Source organism: Pieris brassicae, chromosome 8, assembly GCF_905147105.1.
Source record: "Pieris brassicae chromosome 8, ilPieBrab1.1, whole genome shotgun sequence".
Classification (NCBI taxonomy): Eukaryota; Metazoa; Arthropoda; class Insecta; order Lepidoptera; family Pieridae; genus Pieris; species Pieris brassicae.
This window is the reverse complement of record NC_059672.1, coordinates 5,068,132-5,094,799: the sequence shown is the minus strand read 5'-3', so window position 1 is coordinate 5,094,799 and position 26,668 is coordinate 5,068,132. Positions and strand designations below refer to the sequence as shown.

The 26,668-nt window shown below is 31.9% G+C and overlaps 1 protein-coding gene across 3 annotated transcripts in view; it reads left to right on the top strand.

Moving 5' to 3' along the window:
- Positions 1–26,668, top strand: part of LOC123713838 (cGMP-dependent protein kinase, isozyme 2 forms cD4/T1/T3A/T3B) — a 90,229-nt gene that overhangs the window by 28,242 nt on the left and 35,319 nt on the right. For 2 of the 3 annotated variants that reach the window (XM_045667722.1, XM_045667723.1), the window contains exons 2-3: positions 477–1,172; positions 24,697–24,863. In XM_045667722.1, the coding sequence (XP_045523678.1) occupies positions 688–1,172; positions 24,697–24,863 (652 nt within the window). In that variant the 5' untranslated portion in view covers positions 477–687. Of the gene's footprint in view, positions 1–476; positions 1,173–22,945; positions 23,437–24,696; positions 24,864–26,668 lie in introns of those variants that run through there. The other variant, XM_045667724.1, reaches the window with a different exon arrangement.

The following is a 26,668-nucleotide window of genomic DNA, read 5'->3' as shown; positions in this document are numbered from 1 at the left end:
AAGCACTAATAGATACATTCCTCTGTTTAGTAATGTTAAGATATACAACAGATAATCATGATATATCTTTTTAATCTATTTCAAATGGCCGATAAAGAAAATTATTACTTAAACAAATTTTCAATTTAAACCATTAATTTATTGTTAGCGATATCAATTCATGCTTCATGCTCATATCGTAAGTGTCTTTTACTATAAATAGGGACAGACTGCGCCTTCCTAATTTTTAATCAAGCAGTTGGATGACCTCCTCTTCCTACTAATGATTGTTATGCCGGGAATCTTACCCATCTCCATGTTGTACACAATTTGCGTTAATTACTTCGCTGCATACCATTATATATCATAGTAATATGAATTCCCAAAATAAGGGCGCCTAGCAATATAGCAAAGAAATTCTAAGTGTTTGTGAAAAAAGGTTCATTCATGATTATTAACATGATCATTGATACTGATAGCATTTTGTATTGTTACAGGGCGTCGCCGAGGCACGCGGGGCTGACTGACGGCCGAGCAGCACGCTATCACACACTCCGCCGACCGCAGACGCGACGCACGCGCACCAGTACCCACTCACATCCTGCCAATCCCGCTAACTGCCACGAACGACACAGTGTAGTGCAGTGTAACGTTTAACTTTAAGTGATAATCCTAGTGATTAAAGTTCCGTGCTCGCTAGCCGAGTGAATGCGCGTTTGTTTCGACACCCTCTGCTTTGGATCGTCACAGCGAACAGCTGGTGACGATGAGCCAAGGGGGATAATACATACAGGAGGAGGTGCGCTTACCACGGCGCCCACGGTCAACGGCGATAGACGAGCCTTAGACGAGACATATAGAGAGGATCTAAACGATATAATGGGGACCCCGACCGCAATGAATTCAGATTCAGAGAATTGTGTCGCTAACGCAGCGATGTCCAACGACATGGCGCCGCTAATCGAGAGAATAAAGGAATTGGAGGCGTTGCTAAAACAACGTGATCAAGAAATGCTGGATTTGCGCTCGCAACTGGATAAACTTCAGAGCGTGTTTCCATACCAGCAGTTTACAAGAGGTTCGAGGGCACCCAGGAAACAGAGGGCCCAAGGTATTTCCGCTGAACCGCAAACGAGTTCGTCGCTCCAGGATTTGGCGCATCAAACGTTTCCTATCTACGACAAGAACGAGACGTAAGTACCAGTTTCTTTATCGCATCTAATCTGCAAAACACTTGTTGATTATCAATCTTGCCTGTAAACATGTCCCCTTGAAACCAAAGAATAAAACCTGTACAAACACACATTGTTAAGCTGGGCTAAATCATCCTGTTTTATCCGTCTCAAGTCACATGTAGTTTCTAAAACGTAATTTCTAGGAACGGATTGAAAGGTACTACCACAGAATAAACGGTTTACTATTTATACGCAAATAACAATATGAATCTATTTATTATGCGTAAGAGGAAAAGTCAAACTTAGAAGTAGGGCAATGTAATTTGTCCATAAAGTAGAATTGTACTATAATTGATATAGCATTCAAGAAATACTTTGTTGCTTGGCGTGCACGATAGGTCATGTCAAAAAAGGTTGAAAGTCGAGGAAACAATATACTTTACACAATATATCGTAGTAAATAATAAATTAATAATAATAATAATAAATTAATTACCAAATAATTACGCCTAAAAGTAAATCGTGGTAAATTTGTACTGTACACAGTTGCACCTGGTTTTAAGCATCTTAAAATAGCTCGCACGGGGTTTAGTAGACAAATATGCTACATAAAAGGGCGCACGACACACAGAATATAATATATATAAGTATATACATTGACTACGCAGAAGTTGGGGCAGATCGAACGGGCCACTTTATTTTCTTAGCTGATAGTTGGGTTATATAAAAAGGGGCTTTATAGTTTCTTAGTTGACTATAGTGAGACTGACCTATACAATATATCATAAGAGTTTAAGCAAAATGATCTCAAAGCCATTTCGTAAATGGACATTCGCTGCTAATGATCGTTTAATTCTTGGAAATGCAAACCGATTTTTAATGTCTGATATCTGACCACAATCACGACAGTACTGGCCAATGCCAAACGTAACTCATATTAGATGTAATTAATGTTACATACGTGTCATAGAATGTTTAGTATTTCATTAAATTAACTTAATTAAAGAACATTTTCAGTCATTAAAATTGTCGTTCTCTTTACATAACTTACAAGTAACTTGGTTTTATTCAGTCAAATGCCAAGAATTTTGATTTTTTGAACCCAACAAACACGGGACAGACAATTTGTGTATGTTTTTTGATATTAAAGCCAGTGGGTAGGTGGTTAGTAACTCACAATTTTTGTTTTGCAAGATATAAACTTTTCTATTAACTCGAAACTCGGGCCTATTGTACAAGTGAAAGCAGTAATCTTGTTATATCTTGTATAAGTATAAATACCTATAATAAGTGTAAAAGCAAAATTAATTTGTATAAAATTAACTAAACTTGAAAAACAAAACACGAGCGGAAATGTTGTACTGTGCAAAAACAAATGAAAAAGTAAAATATCAAAATATATTTAGTCTGTGCCTATGCTAAAGAATTGTCTGTAAAAATGGGACATTTATTTGACATAGCTCATGAGTTATAATTAATTAAAAACATTCGTAATTTAAAATATTGGCGCTCTGTTTGATGTTGCGACATAAATTTTTCATAGAATTGTTTTCCATTTAGATTATTTACGATCAATTTTATTTGCATTTAATGGTAAAATACAGTGAAGGTTGAGTTAAATAAGGTTTTATGACAAAATCAATGTGAACTGCGGCCACACAGACATAATATCTTTTTCATGCTTAATGTCACCTATAATTTATAGTTTGCTCTCCGCAACTGAGTTTAAATTTGCATTTTATACATTGAACGACTAATTATCTAAGAATTTATTTGTTTATATTTGAATTTGGAACATTAATTTAAACGAATCATGAAAATAAACTCAATTAGACGATCCTATATTCTGACATTGTCTATTGGTAATATTAATTACGCAATCTAATAATAGATCTACCAAATAATACTGTGGACATCAGCTCACTTCCTAAGAAAAGTAAACCCATAAACATATTTCATAACCAGCGTTTGTTTAAAAATCCTTAACATTATTTACTGTATAGTTTAACGCTTATACAATCGCGAATTACTAAAACAAATTTCATGTTTGGCATTATCTCCAATGGCGTCCATCACTAAGGCATAACATTCTAAATCTTATTGATAAAATATTCTTATCGACACAGAGAACACATGCAAATGTATGAAAAGATCAGATATACATTTCACCAAAAAATATTATATTTATTCAGTACGGTTGTGAAGCTTGGACAATCAAAGAAGATACCCACCGGCGCTTAGAAGCATTTGAGATGTGGTACTATCGCCGCATGCTTTGTCCCTAATAAGAAGGTTCTCAAACGTGTTGGAATATCGAGAAAAAACTCATGCGGAAAATTTAACAACGGAAAGTTGCGTACCTGGCCCACGTGTTGCGGCACCACCGCTACCTCCTTCAATGAAATATAATGGGTAAAAGCCGTGTTGATAGGAAGAAATAATGAATTTTCAACGTTAGTAGACGGGCACTGCGACTGCGGAATACTTGCTGGCAAGGCACGCTTCAAGATACTGACAGCCAATATACACTTTTTTTCATTAAAAAAATCAGTCTCTATAAAAATCTGTATTAAATCTAAGGGAACTAGTATTAAGCTATTCGTAGTATATTATTATTATTTAGTATTATTATTACTTGAATAATTTTGAACTATAATTTTGAATCGAAACGCTAATTAGAAGGTTTTACAAGACTGGATAATATGAGAAAGAGAACGCGTGTGTGGATGTGTAACTGAAGCCTGTGTGATTAAAAACGGCTTATTTTAATGACATTAAATTTCTGATAGTGCCTGATATCTTTTTATATCCTTGCGAGTTGCAAGTGGGATTGTATATGGTGTCGATAACAAGTAGTATAGTATATGTATGGTATAGTGTACTGTATAGTGCAGTTAGCCGGTTAAATCATGTTGAGTGTAGGTATAAAATGTAAGATGAACTGTGATTAGTGGGGCATTTCTAGCCTTTGTCGGTTCATTAAAATAATGGATCATTGGCACTAAATCCTTTCTAGGTCCGGGCCTCAGATTTCTGTATCTGTTTCATGATCATTTGTCAACAGACAAGTAGGTGATCAGGTATAAAGCAATAAGCCTCACAATGTTTTCCTTCACCGTTCGAGCGAATGTTAAATGCGCACATAGAAAGAAAGTTGGGGCACAGCCGGGGATCGAACCTATGACCGCATGGATAAGAGTCGCACGCTGAAGCCACTAGGCCAACACTGCTCGTCTGTTAATTAAACCAATATAACATTATTAATAAGACGAATATCTCTTATATGTATATATAAATTTCACTTTCGAAATAAAGACATTGAAAGCATCGCGTGATCATATTTGGTTACTTAAATAACGAGTAAGTACTCAAGAAGGGTTAATTTGTAATATACTTATAAATTGGCCTATAAAACAACCAGCGAGAGACTTGACGATACTCAAAGAGAACCGGCATACACAAATAATTACACAAGTTGACTGTTCTGTCTCGTATCACATTATTCACAAGCGACTCACCGCGGCTTTGTAGTTTCTACTGACGAAATATTATGTTCAACTGTTTATGAATTTTACATTATAATGTTAACTTTATCTCTATTTAATTCAGTACCATACAGTAGTTTTAATAAATTGGTTATTAATTAAAATTAATAATTTAAGCCCACTAAACCCACTTAAAGGAGGATGCTCTTATTCACTAATTTAATATAATTATACTGATTGAACTTGAGCGCATTTTTTATCTTTCATAATACCGAAAAGACAAAGCTAATAGTATCTTTTAGGTTGACGCTTTATATGTCATTGTTCATTATTTAAATTACGTAAATACAAAATTTTGATAAAATAATAATAATTAGTAGTATTAAAAATCGTAATCACTTTGCTAAATTACAAAACTTGAGGTTTTAAACGCTTGTGGCGTTGTATTGAATTAACTACAAGAAGCGTTTAAAAAAATACTTAAATATAAAAGATTTAACATAGAAAAGTAATAAACGTGAAATTTCGTTTCTTCAAATACCTGAATAATTATTCTATCTATATACATCCTCAATTACATTTTAATTATCAGGATTCTGCAAGGTGCCATCAGGTAGCCAATAATTTAGCATTCACTTACGTTATCGATACTTATTGACGTCAAGGTTTTCACTTGGAAATGGAAATTATGGCCTTAAAGTGTTATCTCAAAGGAAATTTGGACCACTTTACTGTTCTTGCTTATCATTTCATTGATAGAACGGAACATGTTCTGAAAACGGTAAATTTTAATTGACATTTAGCAATTTGGTTTACGATTTCCTTATATTAAAAAATACATCCTGTTAGTACCCTAGGGCTAGGCGCGACTCTCAACCCTTAAGACGTGCGTTCGACATCTGGCTGTGACCATTGAATTTTTCTGTGTGCATTTAATATTTCTACAGTTAAGAATTACATTTTTAATTAATTCAAACTTTATTTCATTACAAATAAAACCATTAACATAAATTATTATGGATGCGATCTCTTCCATGCAACTCTAGTAAGGAAAATAACTAAAAAAATAAACACTAAAGGTAAAGTGCAAGAAAAAATTAAATTACTTATTACTGTAAGATAAAAATAAAATAAAAAATAGACTTACATTGTGACGTAACTGGGTGATGACCTTTATACATATAAAGACAAAATACCCTGAAAACTGTTACAGAAATCCAATTTGACTACATTATATAATGGATATGAATAAATTAAGGCTTTAAGAGACACCTTGCAGAGTTTAGTTTATTAAAAATAGTGTTGATATACAAAACACTGATGATGCTCCAATTAAGCTTGATAACACTAATTCTGTGCGTGTAAATGCTAAAAATGTCTTTTATCTCAGCAATAAAAGTAAAACAGAAGAAAAATGTAAAACAAATGGGGAACTAAATATTTTTATTTTAATGTTTATGGTATTTACAAAACATTAACAATGTCAGTTGTAAACCTTTATCATTTTTCTGAAATCCTGTTGATTTGAATGTTGACGCATGCAATTCATCAAGAATACTGTAAGCATTTTGTAATTGGCCAGATACTTTTTTATCACCTATTATATTCTATCGTATATAATGTAATACTAAACATAAGTAGAAAATTATAATGCAGCACTTGTTAGATATTAAGATAGAAGATGATACAAGTATAGAGATGAAGATGATATAATGTATCGGAAACGGTATTGTCCGTTTTTACAAACTTTAATGAAGCTTAAAATTGTTTGTTTTCTGTCGTTTGAACATTTGTTTTTGAAATTAAGTGCTTTTGAAAAACATATATCTGTTTGTATTGTCTCAAATACAATAGATTTCGCGATCAGAATATTCTATATAAATTAAAATGGCAAGTGCGTTTTATGGCTGCTTAATAGTCGTTTTCACAAGAGCAAACACTTTGTCAGACACAAAATTAGCCGCAATTAAAATTCGCCTCGCGATAGGTTTATCGTAACAATCCAAAAAATCTTATTAGCTTTAAATCGTCGTAAATGGATCATTAGTATGCTCTTGCGCATCATGCGGGATGTTTTCTGTAGACCTTGTTATTCCGAATTTAAACTAAACCGAAGTTTCGTAAACGGGCACGGAAAATGGAAAACCCTGATCTAATTACATTATCAAACTTCTCATAGAGGTTTAATGTATGAAGGTTTACTTTATTAATCAATATTATGTATCATAAATTAAAGATTTAAAAATTATCTTAAAATAACTAAGTGGGAATTAGATTAATGTTACATTAAGGATTATGTTCTATGTCCATAAAAGAATATAACGCAACGTGTGAATAAATACCGTATGTCAAGAAAATTAAGATTCACTTTTTCTTTCAAGATTACGTGTTAATTGCATACACATTGATTAAAATTCCAGCCTAAGCCTAAAATGCTAATACTTCAGACACATTTCAAATTAATTAAACGACAAAAAGTTCAAATGGGTTTTAATTTTTTGTGTTCACGGCATATGGAAATGTTTAAGCCGTTTTTATTTTTGTCCTAGGGCATGTTTTAAATCTGTATTATTGATCAACATGATTGTCAGTGTTAACATAAGGGATAATGAATCCGACTAAATTCGCCGTTGAAGCCCAAATTATATTTATATTTGTTCTATGATTTTTGTTGGTTGCAAGGTCCCGACGTTTTGGAAACTTCACCGTTGTGCCAAACACATATTTGATGACTGAAGATGGTAATTTCCCATTAGCAATTTCGTCGTCAGTCTTATTCCTGGGCCGAATAGGTTTCCCTTAAATACTACAGTGATTAAAATATTGAATTGTCGAATTATCGTTTTTTAAATTGATATTATCAATAAGATTTCAAGAAATTATCATATCGTCTAGAATTATTTGCTCAATCTTTCATATTTGGACACTCTTCCCATGACTTGAGATTAGCGCTTGTTAGCAATTTGATTCAAGGCGGACTGATAACCTTAGCCTGTCCTTATCGTTGTCACAACTTGGATCTATCTTTTCATTGAAAAGTTTAACGACTTTTTTATTGCTCTCAATTACAAAATTCTAAACACATTTGTCTTTGATGGTTACCGCTGAGGAAAAGAATATTTAATTAATGTTTTTTGGTAAATTATTTGTTTACATTTTTATAGCTTGTTTGTTTGGTACAGTACCAGCAACAGGTATCTTTCATTATTTTAGTAGGCTAGAAATTAGGATTCGCTGCTGAATGTTCTTAATACATCAAATGACGAAACAAATTGTTTGAAATTAATTTGATTGAGGTAACCTCGACTTGAAATTATTATTACAGCTCTTAACATATTTAATAGTAGTCATACCATTTGCAGATATTGGTTTATATTACCCTAAATTACCATAGGAAGGTATGGAGGTAATATTTAGCATAACTATATTGCAACAAGTCTAGTTTACTTAGCTCGATGACTACTTTTTGCGTTTGACAACTTTGTCTATAAAAATACTGGCATTACAATAATTGATACTGTTGAATAAATTTTGTTAGTTAGGTCTAAATATGGGAATTTATTCAATTTTTGTATTAAACAAGACATGTTGGGTGTTGTAGCAAAGTACTGTCTAGGGCCTCCGAGTTTTCAAAGCGCATTATTTTGCCCTGTCAATTTACTAATTTTCCATAATAGGATATTTTGGTACAATATTTTTAGGCGTTTCTCTCCTTTCCCAATACAATGTTTACAAATTTGTATTTGTATTCATACACATACACATTTATTTCGGGACAGTCGTACAATTGTTGTTGTTATCTGTTATATTTCATAAAACTCATTAAATGAAAGTTCATTATTGATAATTCTTAAAGCTGATTCTTTCGTCATATCATTCCTTCCATTCCATTCAACTTACGACAGACTTATCGTACTTATTTTAACTAAATATGTACTTGCTCGAGAAATCAATATTCACAGAAACAAATATTTCGTTATCCAGTAATACCAATTAAAATTACATATTTATATGTGAATTTGTTTCTTATCCGACCACTCTCCTTGGAAATACACAAATTGTTATATTTGCATAATTACCCGCCTTACCAGTTTAAAATAAAAATCGCTTGTATCAAACCGTATTCGCCGTAAACATTTGTTTGAAAGCGTAATTCGGCCTCAACTAAATGTCGCTCTTATGGTGATTAGGTAGTGGCTTTAGTTATACAGAAGAGTTGTTATCGAGACTTAATAACAGTTAATTGGTTAATTCTGCATAATTAATTAAATTTGGGGCATTCTCCTTATAAGTATTTCAATCAGTTGGACTAATTATTGTTAAGATAATTTTCATGTTTTTACATAATACCAATTTCTTTTCGGTTCCATTGAGATAATGTTTTAATTAATACCTAGATAATTCGAAGATAATTATAATAAATAGATTGATTAAGATTAGCATTTGATTAGACCTCTCAAATTTAATGTTTTTAATCAGTAATTGATTCGTGCCATATAACCCAGGGAGCTGGTTTCAAATAGCGGCACGAAAATAACCCCGCATACTGAAGACTTAGGCCCTGTTCTATATTGTCAATTATACTTTTGACAAACCATTTCTCTATATGATTATTATGGCAGTTCTCAACAAAAGATTGTGACATGAGATACGATCATACTTATGGTGAATAATCAGACCTCAGTAAACTTAGACCCAAAAAGTCGACGGCGTGACACAAGCCTCATAGCCTACCGAGTTCCTATCTAAAAAGTTGTAGCGCCACTGGTTTTTGGTGCGAGTACGAGTAAAATATATTTAAAAACCTAAATATTTATATTGAAAAACCAGATTCATCAATGTTTTATTGATTTCGGATGTCGAGAAATTTTAGTATTGGTCATAAGATCATTTGCAATAAAAGTTTAGTCGTGGTTATAAACAGAACTGATGAATAAACTGTTCTCTCTATATAAAGTACTTGCTGAGTAATGCTCTTGGGGTTAGAGATAACATGTGAAGTCATGTCATGTTATGTTACATCAACCAAGGTCTATATAAAGTAAAATATAATTAAATAACGTACTGATTATTAGTCGATAACTTTGTCAAGAGAAAATGAGGTCGAAAAATGAGAAAATGTTTATTTAAGTCAGTCGGTCTCATATCAAGTAATCATACTCACATAATATCGAAATTACTGGCGTCATATATACATGCTAATAGTATAAAGAAAATTAATATTCTGCATTTCCCTAAGTTACATTTGCCATTTCTGCCTTGCCTGCTTGTAGTGCTTTTACTTTTAAGTATATTTATTGTGTGAAAACAATTGAGTAACAAACAATATATGAATTGTTTCTAACTGCAAATTTGTTCTACCAGAGAAAAAGATAATTGAAAAGCCTCTAAGTAAGTGAAAGTAACATCAACTTGAACAAATAAAGGTAGTGGAAATACCTGTAGTGACCCAAAGATGGCAATGCGAGAAATCTTGTTTTAAAATTACTTTAAATGCATACAATGCATGGCTGCATTTTCGATTGATTACTCAGTTATTTTTTTAGTTTAATGATGTCATTAATACGTTATTGATATGTCAATTCAACGCGTTTAGACGGAGTTACTATGTTTCAAGTGTCGTAAATATTTTCAGAGAGATAAAAGTTACTCATTCCGCTTGCGAACCAAAATATTTCTTAGTCTCCCAAACCTGCCTTCGCCCATCATGAGGCATTTTGTGCGTACACTTGTCAGTACAGATCGACTGGTGTATGCATAGGCTTCTTCATGAGTTTTGTGTTTAGCTTTTTAATAATAATATACTAACACTAATCTGTAAGTTTATACTATGATGGTTTTTTTCTGAACAAATAAATAATAAAAACGAAAACCTTTTACCGCTCGCTTTTGTGCACTTCCCGCCAGTTGCTGGCTTTCAGCAGCAGCTTCTTATCCAATGTGTTCACCATGTTGTGTTCTACATTGGCTGGGGTATCTTGAGGGCATGGGCCATCATCGGGTTAGTGAAGGATACAGGAGCATATTTAAGAAGGTCGGCCTAGGTTCCGCTGGAATGATAGGATGAAAACATTTTATCTATACAAAAATAAATTTTTCGGGCACTCGAGCGTTTCATGCTGTCCATATACAATTAGTAGTACACGTAAAAATATCTTCTAATATAAATTAAAAAGGACCTTCCTATTAATAAAAACTTTTCTCTTGACATGACAGTTGGCTAATGAACAGTGTTTTTGATACTTTACGTCGAAACGTATTAAAGCAATTTAGTATGAAGCGGATATATTCAACCAGGAAAATATTTTTACAGATAAAGCATATTTATATCTTACGTCTAATTTGATGCCATGGTAAGTATGTCAAGTGACACAAGAGCTATCCGAGAAATCATTTTATTGTTCAAGTAATGTGAGAGGACAGCTGGTTCGTTTATGATATTTAATAAGTATTTCACATATGAAGCTTTGAATCAATATATAAGTATGGGTGATTATTTTTGTTATGGTTTCAAATTTGTTGTGTCTAATTACAAACTATGAAAACGGCAGTAGCTTCTTCTCCTTCTTCTTCTTAATAGACAAGTAATTCAGCCGTCGCCTTTTGTGTCTAATGGATGGCGGTTTCGGCACAGTATTATCCTTCAACGTACGAGCGAATGTTAAATGCACATAGACAAAGAGTCCATTGGTGCACAGCCGCGGTTCGATCTTACGACAGGCCAACACTGCTCTTACAATACCGCAACAATGATAATTTTGTTTGGCATTAATATAATTTAGTTTATGGCATACATTGGTTCATGTTACAAAGCGGTCATTCAAAATTATTTAATCAATCGAGATAAATTAATTATTAATATATTATTTAGTAATTCAGTAATTAAACTAATATCAATTTCTTTTTAAATATTATATCATTAAAATACTTTCTTTGATATTAACATTTAGTGCTAATTAGTAACCAATGAACCACTGATATTTTAATGAATTTCTGATGGTAATGAGTTGAACTTTATCGCTCAAGCTTTTTATATATATTTTATTCTTAAGCGAGTTTTATGCTGAGCTCTTATATATTATACTATTTTCTCATAGTCTGATATTTCAATTATATAGCTATAAGTAATGACTGACAAGCGATGTTATTTTCATAAGTCTCACAAGTTCTCTATAATTCGAAATGCTATTGACCAATCACAATCAAACGAAACGCGCCGTCGCGTCGTTTCATATTTCGTTTAAAATTCTCACCACGGAACCTCTGATCAGTCACGCTTGAAATTTATAACAATTGGTTAAGTGCGAATATATATTTTTCGCGCTGATCATTATTTTATTTATCCATATTGTAAAGCTATCGTACTGCACCAAAAGGTTCGTGACAATTTATTGCTGTAGATGATGTGATAATGTGGGTACAGTGTTCGAAAATAATTAGTTTACTGACGTTTTCAGTACATTTTGTCGTTAAATTTAATTAAGAGAACACAGCATATACATAAATAGTAATTTCAGTCGCGCAAAGCGGTGATTTAAATGTTGTTCAATAAAAATGTCGTGATTATTAAAACGTATAGGTTCAACTTAATATTGAAGGTTTCAGAAGAATGGGACTTTGTGTTACAAATACTTTTTACTTTACTTTATTGGGGTTACTTAAAAAAACTGTGCCATGTCGGAACAGTAATTTTGTATTTCGAGTTATAGCGATATGTCGGTTCTACAGAACGTCCGGAGCGTTTTTTATAACATACTATGAGGTTTCTGATCCCGAAACTCAGGTTACGGTGAAAACAAACCAAATAAAATATACAAGTAATTAATAACTATTTGATCCGACATTGAATACTATAATAGGATGAGGGTAAGGAGAAAACGAGAGGCACGGGCGGTGATTGCCGTGTTTTAGACATAAATTGTATCCGGTATGATGTATAATTTTGAATTATTTCGGAAATAACTGTGTTGAGGGGTATGTTGTATGTTTTTATTTTGTTGTGAAGCTATCTGAAATGTTTTCTTCCTTTTTCGCTTTGGGAAACGTTTAAGGAATGTTTAAGGAAACCACTTCAAAACCGCTTGTGATGAAACTTAGACTATTTTTGAAGTTACTCTCTCTTTTTTACCTATTTCATGATTTTTTTGGTTAAAAGTAACTTGAGTGTGTCAACTTACTCCATGCACTCTGCTACTCAGAGAACTGGGTAAGCAACCTACTAAAACAACCTCGAGTAGTGGGTATAGACGACCGTATTAAACAGCTCCTAGGGGTTGCTTTCACCTGGACTACAAAGTGTGGACTAAGTGGCAAGAGACGATTCCGTCTCCTTCTCGCCTGACATCCATCTCTTAAAATTCTTATCCTCTGTCTCTTTCTCTTGTTAGTGGTTCCTCCTTAAGAGTTAGCGGTTACAAAAGCCATTTATTGAAGATTCTAATAAATCTACTAAAAACCACTCCGGACTCAAAAACTTCTTTTACTACCTTATACATAAGTATTTTACTAATCGGCCATTAGGTGTGTTATGCAATTAAATGCGCAGAAGCGATGAGGACGGTAACACAGAAGGCATAAGATAACGTGGCCGTTCACCAGATGAACCCATCAAGTGAAACTCAACGTCCTCATAACTATACACGGTCATAAAAGAGGCACTGGACAGAAACTGGTGGAAACAGATTCTTCCCTCCAGATATTTCCTTGCTGACCAATGAAGAGAGAGAGAGAGAACTGTTATTTTGTTAGTACATATAATTTATAGACGACTTCGTATACAGTGATTCTCCGTAAACATTAATTAGAGAATACTATATGTACCTCGAGCCGGTAACACCCGTTATATATAAATCAAAACCAGTTGTTCTATTTAAACGGTGTACGCGGCGATGTCCTCGGCTCCAAGTGGAAGTTAAATGACGAGGCCTTTTAAGTATTATACACATGGTTTAGCACTTTAGACCATCTTATTTAATATCGGAATATATACGTTGTCAAGGAGATCCTCTCGGGTAGTTGGATATATGATATATTCAACGTATTACATCTTGTAAACTACAATGAATATTCGGTAATGATTCGGTATTCGGCATTTGAGGATAGTTTTCCAAATACTATGCGTATTTGGAAAACTATCCTCAAATTTTACTATTTGGCCGAAAAGCGAAACATGAGTAATAGGTTTTGTCAAACAAAATGCAGATTTATGATAATATATTAATCGATAAAATGTTGTAAATCATTATTAATATAGACATTTATAAGTATACATAATTGCCCATATGAATGAATAAGATTAGGTTTTCTTTACCTCATGCCTGACTCTCAACCATCAGAACATATGTTCCTAGTATACTCTATATTATTAACACCACTATATTATTCCATCGATGTGAGCAATTGATCTTGCATTACCTAAAATACGTACGAACTACAGCAAAAAAATGTTTACCTACGAAGGCGCGCAGCTATATAATAAACTACCCACAAATATAAAAAATATTACTTCTTTCAATTCATTCAAATCGAAGCTAAGTGAATATGTTAGACAAAATTACTTTTAAATTCATTTCTTATTTTTAATTTTTATTCATATCTTTGGTTACTTTTAGTATATTGTATGTACGGCTACCGTTTTATTGTGATTATTTTTGGAACGACTACAATGTAATGTTAATCTAAAGTATTATTCTCATGTAAGTGACATTTTTGTCTCTTTTGAGAAAGTCTTTAAACCTAAACCAAATTAATACTAGTTGATATGGAAGGCGCCCCTTAATAATGACAGCGTGTATCACCTTCTTGCTGTTATCTTCTTAGTCACATTTTCAAGATCACGTCAGTGTAAGGTGCTTGCTGTCCTGCTAGTGATATCTCTCCGCTGTGTTCGGTCTATTAAAAGTAAGGAAAGCCTTAGCGCAGCTGTTTAAGGGAGACCCGTAATAATCGTGACTTGCCTTTATAATTAATCTTAAATTGGTGCAAAAATTCGAGACCATGCACTGACTACGGCTATTCGGCCGAGCTTGAAGAGTATTCGGTGGATGGCCGAATCTTGCAATTTACCTTGTACTATTGCAATATATACATACATAACATATTTACAAACATTAAAATACATATTTTAGTTATCATTAATATGTTTACTTGATGCATTGAACCAATTTACCAATTAAACAAACGAAGATTGACAGTAATTGAGGGTTTTTAATTCGTTTTAAAAATAATATTAAGCAATTAAAAGTAACACGTTATCGCTTTCGAAAAATTGCAGAATCATTTGTCTTATATTTCATTTAATGTCAGTTTTAAGTTGTGGCGATTTAAATTGTATTATTTTAGCCTAGTGGCTTCAGCATGCTACTCTCATCGCTGAGGTCGTAGGTTCGATCTCCGGCTGTGCACCAATGGACTTTCTATGTACGCAGTTAACTTTCGCTCAAACGGTGAAGGAAAATATCGTGAGGAAACCGGGTTACGTTAGACACAAAAAGTTGGCGGTGTGTGCCAGGCACAGGAGGCTGATCACATGCCTATAACACAAATGATCATGAAACAAATCCAGAAATATAAGTCTCAGACCTAAATAGACATATTTTTGTATATATCTATACGTCATTCAAATTGCATAGTCGTCATTTGTTAGTAGTGAAACCGAATTTATGTAATAGAATGAATATTGTGCACACATTTCTAATTCTTCTGGCTCTAGAAATAAGGCCTTATTTTATATGGTTACTTTATCCATATATAATTTAACTTGTCAATTTAAAATTTGAACAATCGGACATATTTGAATGGTTTCGATTTATTCGGTAGGATCAAAATTTAAAAACGGAATGAATTTATTTTAAACGTTGTGAATGTGTGAATTCTAAATTCAAATAATCAAATTTGAATGCTTTTATCATATTCAGTATGGGCTTTTAAACATTTAATAATAGAATGCCATATCATTTTAACACTGCTCATGAATAAGTTAAATTCTAAATTCAAATAGGCACATATCCTTGTTCACGTCGTCGGTACGATTTCATTTTAAAAATAGAATTCCATATTTCTTAAACTCCGTCTGCTGCTATGGGAAACTTACTCATTATTCCCACACCAAATTAACACTCTTGAAAGTCGGCAACAGAGATGTAAAATTAATATAATTACTATAGGTCTGTATAATTGAAAATGTATGAAACCTGTTGCAGTACTGTCATTATGTCGATGTCGAGCTGTGTAGAGGTCAGAAAACCGCAAATTACACCGTACATATATCAATGATTTTCTTCATCTTAACTGTTCGCCAAACTCTCTTTGAAAAATATTAATAAATACTTTTAATGATTGCCTTAATTGCTATAATAATATTTATTATGAAAAACAACTCACATATTCTCAATTTCGATAGCAATTTTATTCTCAACTTGTTATATGGGATTTACTACACCCTATTTAATTTTAAGACGTTCAATGAGACTGGTACCAGCTTGGGCAATCGTATCAGATGGCTGACGGACCTCTGTGAAAAGCTGTCGAAGCTAGAAGTCTTGATGAAGACAGAAGGTTGATAGAGATAGTGTTATGTAATCTTAAAACAGACGAACCAATAAGAGATATTTCGCTTCCTAATCCTGATGCAATAATTGAAGCCAAGGAATTTAGATATTTTTTGGTTTTCTAGGGAACTAATCAGATATTTCATATTGGTAACTAATTCTTTCTACCGCTATTTGAATAATATAACAACAAACAAAGTGTACATAAACAATAAGTGACTGGCGATAATTCGTCTGTTATATGCGAATCAATAATGCTTAGCTCATAAAATATGATAAAATATATGTATTAGTCATGGGTTTTATAGCCACATAAAATAGTACAACTATATATTATATGGAAGCAGACTTAATGGTTTAGCTTGCGACTTTTTAACGATTTTTGAAAGTTCTTTGTTTATATGTCTAATAAATGCTCGGCTTCATTTAATAAACATGACGCTGAGAGCCAGATATAGAATTACCTACTTGTCTATAAATTTAAAAATTGTCAAAGGAACACGGACCTTACTATCTGTAACTTACAATAGCGACTGCAATACGGATCCTTATGTTTTTGTATGCAACTTCGATTTAGATTTTAATATCTTAGAGACTGCTTATTGAGATCAGTATTGCTTTTGAAAGTTACAGAGTAAGGATGCTGATCCAATATGAGGCGACAATACGGGTTGTAGGACCATTGGTAATTTTATAACCATATCACAAAAGTGGAATATTTGTTGGCTAACAATAGACCTTCTACATTTTTATTATTCACGAACATTCGGTCAACTTATTATACAATAGAATACCAATTTTGACATAGCACTCAGTTTGAAATAATAAACTACACCGGATTCCAACTGTTTCACTAGCCGTGCCAAGGCAGAGTATTCGCTACTATATGCAGGCAATTACAATTTGATAACATGTTCTGATAAGCGAATTATGTGAAATAATCTTAATAAAGATAAATTGTGAGTTATAAGCATAATAAAAATAATTTAACGACATTCTCCTTGCTGCGTCCGCCGGATTGAGTGATTGCTCTTTCAACTTATCAAAATAAAAAAAATTAATATACGTCAACGTGTAAGACCACCAAATTATAGCTCAGAAATAATTACCAAGCAAAATAAATTATGCATAATTATAGTCAGATTTCGGATAAAATGTCGAGCATATACGAATTCTTTAATCGACCTGTTATAATGAACGTTTTAACTCAATTTTTAAATGCTATTGTATTAAGATTGCATCCAAATTATAGGTCTGTTTTAATTTATTTTTATTATGTTTACACATTTTTTTTTACATTGTATCAATATATTTATAATACATTGTTAATTTTCATATGAAATATAATAATTAGTAGTATATTATTAGTGTATTATATTATCATTATTATACACTACATAGTAGACCACCGTTAACAAAAACAATTTTTAGCAAACCGCCATCTATTGGCTAATAGCAGTACTACCATAAATTTGCGATGGAATTGTGAGATGTTTCTTGCTACATTACGTCGACAGGTGGCGCATATGGCGTGCATTTATTCATTCAAACGTGGACTTGTTTTTATTAAATCCAAACAAACATGTCAAATGAAAAGAAACCTCATACTTTATAGAACTTTTTAGGAAACGAAAACTTTCCATATCTGTTTTCTACATAATTGTATCTTTCCTTTAGCTTATTATGCAGTATAATTCGGATTAGTATATGGAGATCATTTCATACTATTTTTAACATTGTTATGGATTAAACAGATTTTTGAATTGTTATTTTCCTCTCATTACGTAGGAAATTTTTAGCTTCCACAGTCAGCCGTCAGTCAGGTTTATGGCTTCAACATTGGCAACGCTAAACTCCAGTGGCGTATTCGAAAATAGAAATGGTGAAGCATCTTGAGCTATTTACGCTTAATAAATTTGAATGAACACAATTGATTTTAATTTAACATGAGTTTAAACCAACCGAATGTACTGTATTTCATTAAATTTTTATCATACAATGCAGCCATTATCAAAACATTAGTTGTTACGTAGTTGGACGGAATATTTCTTTTTAAATTATATTGCCCGGTTAAGGACAACATTTTTTTATATAATTCTAGCAATGGCTCCTTTATGTAGCAAAGCACTGCAAAAAACACATAAGTGTGTTTTCAATAAATTTTAGAGTACCTTGAATACCTTTTCACTACAGTGAGTTTTGCTTCAGCTTGGCTAAGATTAGCATAGTAGCCACTGGCTGGAAGGGACATACAAATAATATTTTTCAAGATGCCTTTGGATACGGATTACACCGTATTACAAAACAACCTCCACAGAATAATAGCTAACATGGCTAATGTTACTACTACGCTACTAAAGTGGTCCTACTTAATCAAAATCATAGATAGTTTAAAATAAGCGTAGGTTCATACAATCTGAGGCTCATTTGAACGCCAAGCACACTAGTAGAGTAGTTAAAGCGCGTCGTGCGACTGAGGCATACGTTAGCGCACAAAAAATTCGCGATATAAATCACGACAAAAACTAAAACGTATTGAGTGAGTTCTTTGCAATGAAGCATTGAAATTTCTAAAATAACTGTGTACTTTTGCTATTATAGCTTTGTTATTTAATTTAAATCTTTACTGGTATAAATTGATTGCAATTTTTAAATTTCGAACGAATAACGCCAAGTGCCTAATATTGTTTTTTAAATTAGAATCACAGTGAGATGATGTATTCACCGATTTAACGTTTCGTGCATTGACTAGCAAATATCTAAGTGGTTATTTAAATAGTCCGAGTGGCTGAACAAATTGAGGATAAGTGAAGACTAAGATATATTTTCATTTTATTTTACTATTTAAATCATTTTTTACCTGACATGTAGGTTACATACTGCTAGCGTTTGTGCTGAATGTTATAAGAGTGAATGAATGAAGAATAGTGTTCGTAACTAGTCAACCATTACCCCTTTGAAAAATAAGCCTGGCTAATATAAATATATATAAAGCAGTTTAAGTCACCACAAGTATCTATTTTCTACGTGATCTCTTATCGTAACGCATCACCGACTTCCGATACAATAGAGCCTTCGAGGACGCATTTCCGGCTATTTATGCCAGGTTTTTCTAATTCTATTTTTAAATCTGTTAGGGCTGGCCATGCATCTATTTATATTTGATTGAAAGTTACATATATTTTATTTAATACATAAACATATAAAAAATAACTAATAGATTCCTGAGAGAGGTTTCTTCTAGACCTCGCAGAGACGAATTGATTAAAAAATATATACCAAGAGAAAAATATTTATAATTAAAATATTATTAAGTACGATTCAAATTTTAAAAAAAACTCTATATTAGGAGTGTTTTTATAGAAGGGAAATTAAAGTAAAATGTCTTTTAGTGCATCTCCATTACTGTAGGTTGGCCGTCAGTCTCTTGAAACTTTTCACATAAACTTGAAACTCACTTGAAACATGCTAGTGAAGTGTTTAAAAAAAACATTTTATAAATGAAACAATTATGTCCCATCTACGAAACTTTTAAATACAGAGAAATTATTCATGAGTTAAAAAGAATTACGCAATTGTTTTATTGTGAGTCTAATATGGACTCTGGGCAGTAAATCACTTAAGGAAAAAAACAATAAATGCTTTGATAAATTACCTGCTAACCAAGGTTTAATTCAAGATTCTTGATTAAAGGAGAAAAAAGAACAAACAATTAATTAACGAGAAATATGAAGGCAATTTTAATAATAAGAAAACACAAACTTTAAATGTAGCTTTTTTAATCTTTCTGTCTCTGGAAATCAAGGCATATTATTCATATCCTTCAAGAGAAAACCGTACGATTTTTGAATGGCCGACAACGCAATTGCGAGCCATCTGGCAGTGTGAGTTTCCACGAGTACCGATGTTTCATCGGGTGAGCCTCCTGCCCATTTATATAAAACAAATATGACAACGCCTGGAATAGGAAAATATAATATTTAATTACTAATTAATATTTATTTGTTTTGATCGAGAAGTGTGTTAATTACATATCTAAGAATATATAGTCTAGATACTTAAACCTGTTATTTCTAACATTGAGACGTATCGTTGCTAAATAGTGTCAAGGTTACGCAAAAGAAAGTGTTAGATTATTAAGGAGTGCACTTTTTCTCAAGAATAGCATTATTCATGGTCAGAGTCGCTTGCAGTGACTGACTCGAGCAATTTAATTTTTGAAGAAAGATTTTTTCATCTGTTTTTATATTTCTGTCACATGGCACTCTATCGTACGAATAGCCTAAGCATTAGCCAGCCAGTTTATTAATCAAAATAATTTATCCATATAGGTAACATAATGTACACTTATGAACGTCAAAAAAGAAATGTATATGAAACGCTTCTAATTTTACATTTACTGCCAGTACTCAAATCAAAGGCGTAAACATATTATGTTATAAATGTTGTAACAAACAATACGGCTGAATATCTTTTAGGCCGCTAGTTAAACGGCGCTTTTTAGTTAAAAAGCTAGGCTGTTAATTGAACGGCTAATTAAGCTAGTTGGCTGCAACATGTATATCAGGATCGTTGCAAGTAGAGGTCTATAGTCTGCTCACCTTAGGGATTAGACCTGTGAATAATACAAAACATATTGAAACTTTAAAATAATTAATTAGTGGCGATACAACCTTTTTGGCAAGTACGCGATCATCCTTCACCGTTCGAGCAAATGTTAAATATGCACATTGAAAGAATGTTCATTGGTGCACAGACGGGGATCGAAGCTACGGCCTCAGGGATAAGAATCGCACGCTTATGCCACTAAGTAAACACTGCTTAGCTTTATAACAGTATAGATAAAGATTTAGGATACTTTATCACTGTTCGTTACGCAATCACGCAGCCATTTTCCTAATGGTTTGTCGTGTTTTGACACGATAACGTCAAACTCCATAAATAGCATTAGCCTAGTCTGTCAACTGGCTAAAAAGGCTTATGTGACGTCAGGGAAGCAAAGAATATTATCTACCGTTTTTATGATTTCTAATTTTTTGATAATGCTTGTCGGTAATTACTCACGCGATAAAAGTGACCGCTGTAATCAGTTAAGTCACGTCATTGAAAATTTTGAGGTGTTTCAATAGCTATATCCGATCAAGTTGCGGAAAATTCGAGCGAATTGTTTGAACGAAAATTTAAACAAAAAAAAATTATTTCTGATAAGCTGCAAAAAGGGAACCGTCTAGTCTTTAAAACAATAGTGAACCTAAATAATAATATATATATATATATATATATATAAATATATAATTGTTGTTACCTATACTATATTCAATTAATACAATTCAAGTATAGTATTGGGCCTGTGTTAAACACTATTTAATTTGTTTCATTTGTGTTCAAATTATTTTAAAAGTATTTCGAACTTTTTTGTCTATAAGAACATACAATATTTTCTAATTATACAAGTTTGTTAGTTATTTTGCCTACGCAAAGATATAACTAAAACAAAATCTATGAACTCCTAGAAAAGCTTCCATATATTTGGAATAGGCGCTTCGTATTTCTGGGCTCCATTCCAATGTAATATTAACCAGGTCTAGGACACTTCGAATTCTGTCAATCTGTGTTCACCTGTATATTATTTCTGTCAGTCTTTGACAAACAACAGATCTACGAAAATTATTGTCGTAAAGTAAATCATTCCATAGTTTGTTTAACTAGTAATTCCTTATTTCTTTAGTAATATGTCTAATAGTTTAGAATTTTATTTTTATAAATAAAGGTCATCTCAATGGGTTTTTTCTCCGTTTTTCAGAGATTAACGCACATATTGAATAATAACATGGTCGTGAAATTGAACTCATGTATCAAGCAGTTACTTATATATTATCTAACTGTGGCGCAAACGGTAGTCCAATTTCCACGTCCAACATAATATGAATAATATTCCATTTATCATTAATTTTATTCATTTTTTTTAATATTAAGCATTCTAGTCCCTATTGGAATAATCTTTTCATTAATACCTTAAAAATACCTAACGAATTTTAGATTAATATGGAAAATAAAATCGCGAATACATTTTTGAAAAATAGGATCACTATTTAAAATACTTCTTTAATTTTTCTTTCAATTTAACGGCTTCTAATGCACTTATATTTTAGATACTAGAATCACGTGTGCCCCAAATAATGTTACTCTAGTTTGACCTCTACTTTAGGCCAACAGGCATTTGATTAAACTCGTTTGCAATAAATACATGACCTATCAAATAATTAATCTCTAAATTAATATTCACTCATACGATTAGCTTAATTAAGATTTAATTTAATCCATCTTATTATGTACCATGATCTACATGTCTTTGACCGATCTGAGTCTTTAAGTAGATATATTCAAATTTTATTTTTACGGTAATACGAAATAGCTTTATAATTTACTTTTATAATACTGTATTCTTATAATTAATTAGATTGCTTACTTGTAGACATATTTTAATGAACAATTATAATTGACAGACTGAATGACGTAGTGGTGTTTCTATAAAAAGTCGTCGGGCTACAATACAGTCATTGACTAGTTGGTATTGAGTATGAGTGTATTGTGAAAGAATTCAATATAACGTCTTACATCATTTACGAAGCCATAAATAGATTTCAATACTTTTTAAAATTTTATCAATTGAACTTTAACTATCGGCTGCTTGACTAAAAACCTATATTAACTTATCTATCATATCGATGACACAGCTGATAGCAAAAGTACTCAGTTTAGCTTTACACGGCAATTTCTACAAACGTGATGTTAAATTAAAAACAGTTGTTCAATGTGAATCAAAATGTCGCACACACACACGACACACTGTAAAGTGGACCATTATTATAAATTGGAAAAGAAATATATGGACATGAAGCGGCTAGTCATGGAAAGAACCGAGGAGCTAAGAAGGCGAGACAAGATAATAGCAATGTTGGAAAATGAGATCGACGATCGCGACGTAACAATTCGATATTTGAAAAACGAAATCGACAAATTTCGACAAGTGGTCAAACCACTGACGAGACAAATGATAGATATCCAAAGGAATGGGGTAGAAGTTGAAGAAGAGTGTTTAGTTATACGATCGCCTGGTATTGAAAACACGAGGATAATACCATTAGGTGAACCTAGGTTAAAAAGGACAGCCATATCCGCTGAACCATTGTCGGCCTTTACTCAAGATTGCGAAATGAAATTAGTTAAAATAACGAAGAATCCAAAGTAAGTATCAATTTTAGCAGATTGCCTCCATATTTCATTCAAAGCGATTGCACGATAGCGATAAATCTTTAATAATAAATACGTGCTGTGCAACATTTGTATCGTTACCATCAATCGTGAATTTCTTTCCCAGCTATGGTTCTGTCGTTTGGAGGTCGACTTGTGTTAGCTGGAGTGCCTTCGTCGCCCATTTGGTATAATTACGTTCGAACTTTATTGCATGTCCTCGCCTTTGGCTGACACGATTCATGACTTATACGAATGTGTCGTTGATTTGATGACTAACAAATGTCGCTGCGGAATTTTTTGGACATTACGTTTTATGAAGGGTAAACCAGACAGTGCAGTTCTAGGTCGTTTTAATAATTTACTTGTTAATAAATTTAACGAATTCTAAAAAGTGTTGTTTTCTATCTATGCTTTTAAAGTTGCTTAAAACTTACAACATTTTTATGAGAATTGATAATTTAACATAAAAGAAATGTTTCTTAAAACAACTGTACTCCTATTCGGCCACTATATGTGTATTTAACATAGTTTATTGGTAAATAATAGTATAAAGGAAAAATCTACGTACCGTTAGTTAAGTACTTATTTAAAAAACTTAGGACCGTAAAATACGGATTTTGTGTTCCAATATAATTTTCCATAGTGAACGCCTATTATACTAACACAAATACCTTAATATGAGAATAAAATAATTACACAGGTTATTATTTCGTAAACAAAATAATAACATTTAAATATAGTACACTCATAATAATAGTAATGTTTAGTAATTAAAAGACACTGAACACTCCGTTCTATGCAATTTATTCCTTTAATTTGTTGTTATTGAAAGGTTATTGTCATTAATCTCTATTAACAAGAGCAACCTTGATTTTAACGATCATACTTTACATATAAATGTATATACACTTTCCTATATTGAATTAAGTGCAGATAAAAATATATTGAAAAGCAAGTGTCTTCAGATATTATTATTTATTTATATTTATCGATTCATACAAATATTGTCTTAGTGATTACTTAGCTGTTTTATTACTATATGTAGTATGTGTATACATAAATATATAAAGTGTAACACGCATGAAGAAGTTTTCACTTCGTTTTTCTCTATTCTATAATTGTCTTTATATGTTACGTAAATATAAACTTTTAATAAATTATGGCAGGAAAATTGAAATTAAAAACAAGAGAATTTTATTTAGTATAATAATGCAAATATCTATACTAAAATTGTCTGTCCTTATATTTCAGATCCCGGGAGTTAATAAAGGGCGCGATATTGGACAACGATTTCATGAAAAATTTGGAAATGACACAGATACGAGAAATTGTGGATTGCATGTATCCAGTAGAATACGCTGCTGGAAGTGTAATTATCAAGGAGGGAGATGTTGGCAGTATTGTCTATGTTATGGAAGGTATGTATTATGGAAAACGCCATCTATTGACGAGTAGTAAAATTAAGAATAATATTTTTGTAATATCCGCAACGACATCTAGTAGGCAATATAACAAAACTATTATTAGTTATTTCGGCAACAGATGGCAGTTTGTACAAACTAAATAGTTTTAAATCATTAGTTGTTCCATAGATGGTGACATTAATTTATTTACATTATTGTTATGTATTTTTATAGGTTTAAGTAGGTTTGCCATATATGCAGAGAAATCTTATAACAACATTGAGTTACACGATTTCAATGACCATACAAAAACATGGTAGATTTTTATTCCAGCAAAAAAATATTTATATGTATGCCATAAAAATTATCTTATCTTTATCAATTAATAATAAATTATAACATTACATCAGAAGTATGTTAGGCAACATTTGTATTTGTACCTTTTACAAAATTCAGGTATCAATAGATTTCTGTGACGTTTTTATATTTAAAAAAAAAACATGTACCAACACGATTAGGTGGAGCTAGTTTTACATTCATTTAGTTACTTTGTCCATAAAATTGAAATTCAATCTTTAAAAATTCAACCTTCTTACATACTATTAATGTTGTTGTTTTGAACAAGAAAGTAAAAATAAAGAAAGCTTAAGAATTGTTTGCGTCGAATTAGAAATTATTGTTATTAGAATATTATTTAACTAAGAAATATTTCCTAAGTATACTTTATACGTTCGTTATTTCATGCAAGTTTTAGAAAACTTTAGTTAAAGACTGAATCCTTGTTTAACAGACAATTATAAATAATTATATTTACTTTAATTATACTTAAAAGATTGAATATGATATATTTAATAAGAATTATATTGTCTTTAAGGTAACGATATGGCATTAGTTATTTAAAGGCCAAAGCTTATATCCCTTTTGTTCTAACTGACCATGAATTTTGTCGGTTACAAATGCCGATTTAATTCTATGCCAACTATGGCAAATAATATACCTACATATAATCAAAGACAAATAAAGTAAGTTTACTTTTACTGTCTTTGAATAGTGGTTACCTGCTATTTTATAAACAGTACGTCATATTTTGGTCGGAAAGAAGTTTATTATTATTCTTAATTAGTTCAGTAACTTCTTATATATTATGTATCATAAAAATCAAGAATGACTTCGGTGTATTTTATTTTGTATAGTAACAGGCAGGTCCAGTAGCTCCAACTAAATTTTCAGAAGTACATATATTATTGGAATATGACCCACTTATAATAAATTATTGTAATTAATACTTACAGTGAGTTTATTCTTATTAAATTAGGTTTTTTTATCGTATATCGAAAACCTCTTGACCTGTCATTGACTTTTGGTCTACATACGCGATTGTGTTTTACTTTATTTAAGAAATAGGTTTACGTAATTTTTAAAAAAATTATACTTTTCTCCTATATAATATAGCTTATTAATAATTACAAACTTGGCACTTTCCACAGAACATTAAAGAAAACAGTGTCATCACACTAACGTCTCGCGCACTATTAAATGTTATTTAGGGCAGCTTTTTAATGACTTTTTTATACCTATTTTGAGAATATGTGATCACACTTAACATTAGTTATAGTTTCCTATATTTTAAATACAACGATATTTTAGTATTTGATTAAATATTAAATCAAAATTGAACTCATTTTATTTATTTACACTTATACACACTTATACTCGTAAATTCTAAGAATTTCGTAGAAGTGATGAAATTTCACATTTCAAAGGTAATCTTCGGTTCAGTTACGCTCACTCAGTGAACAATCTCACCCAGTCTGACCTTA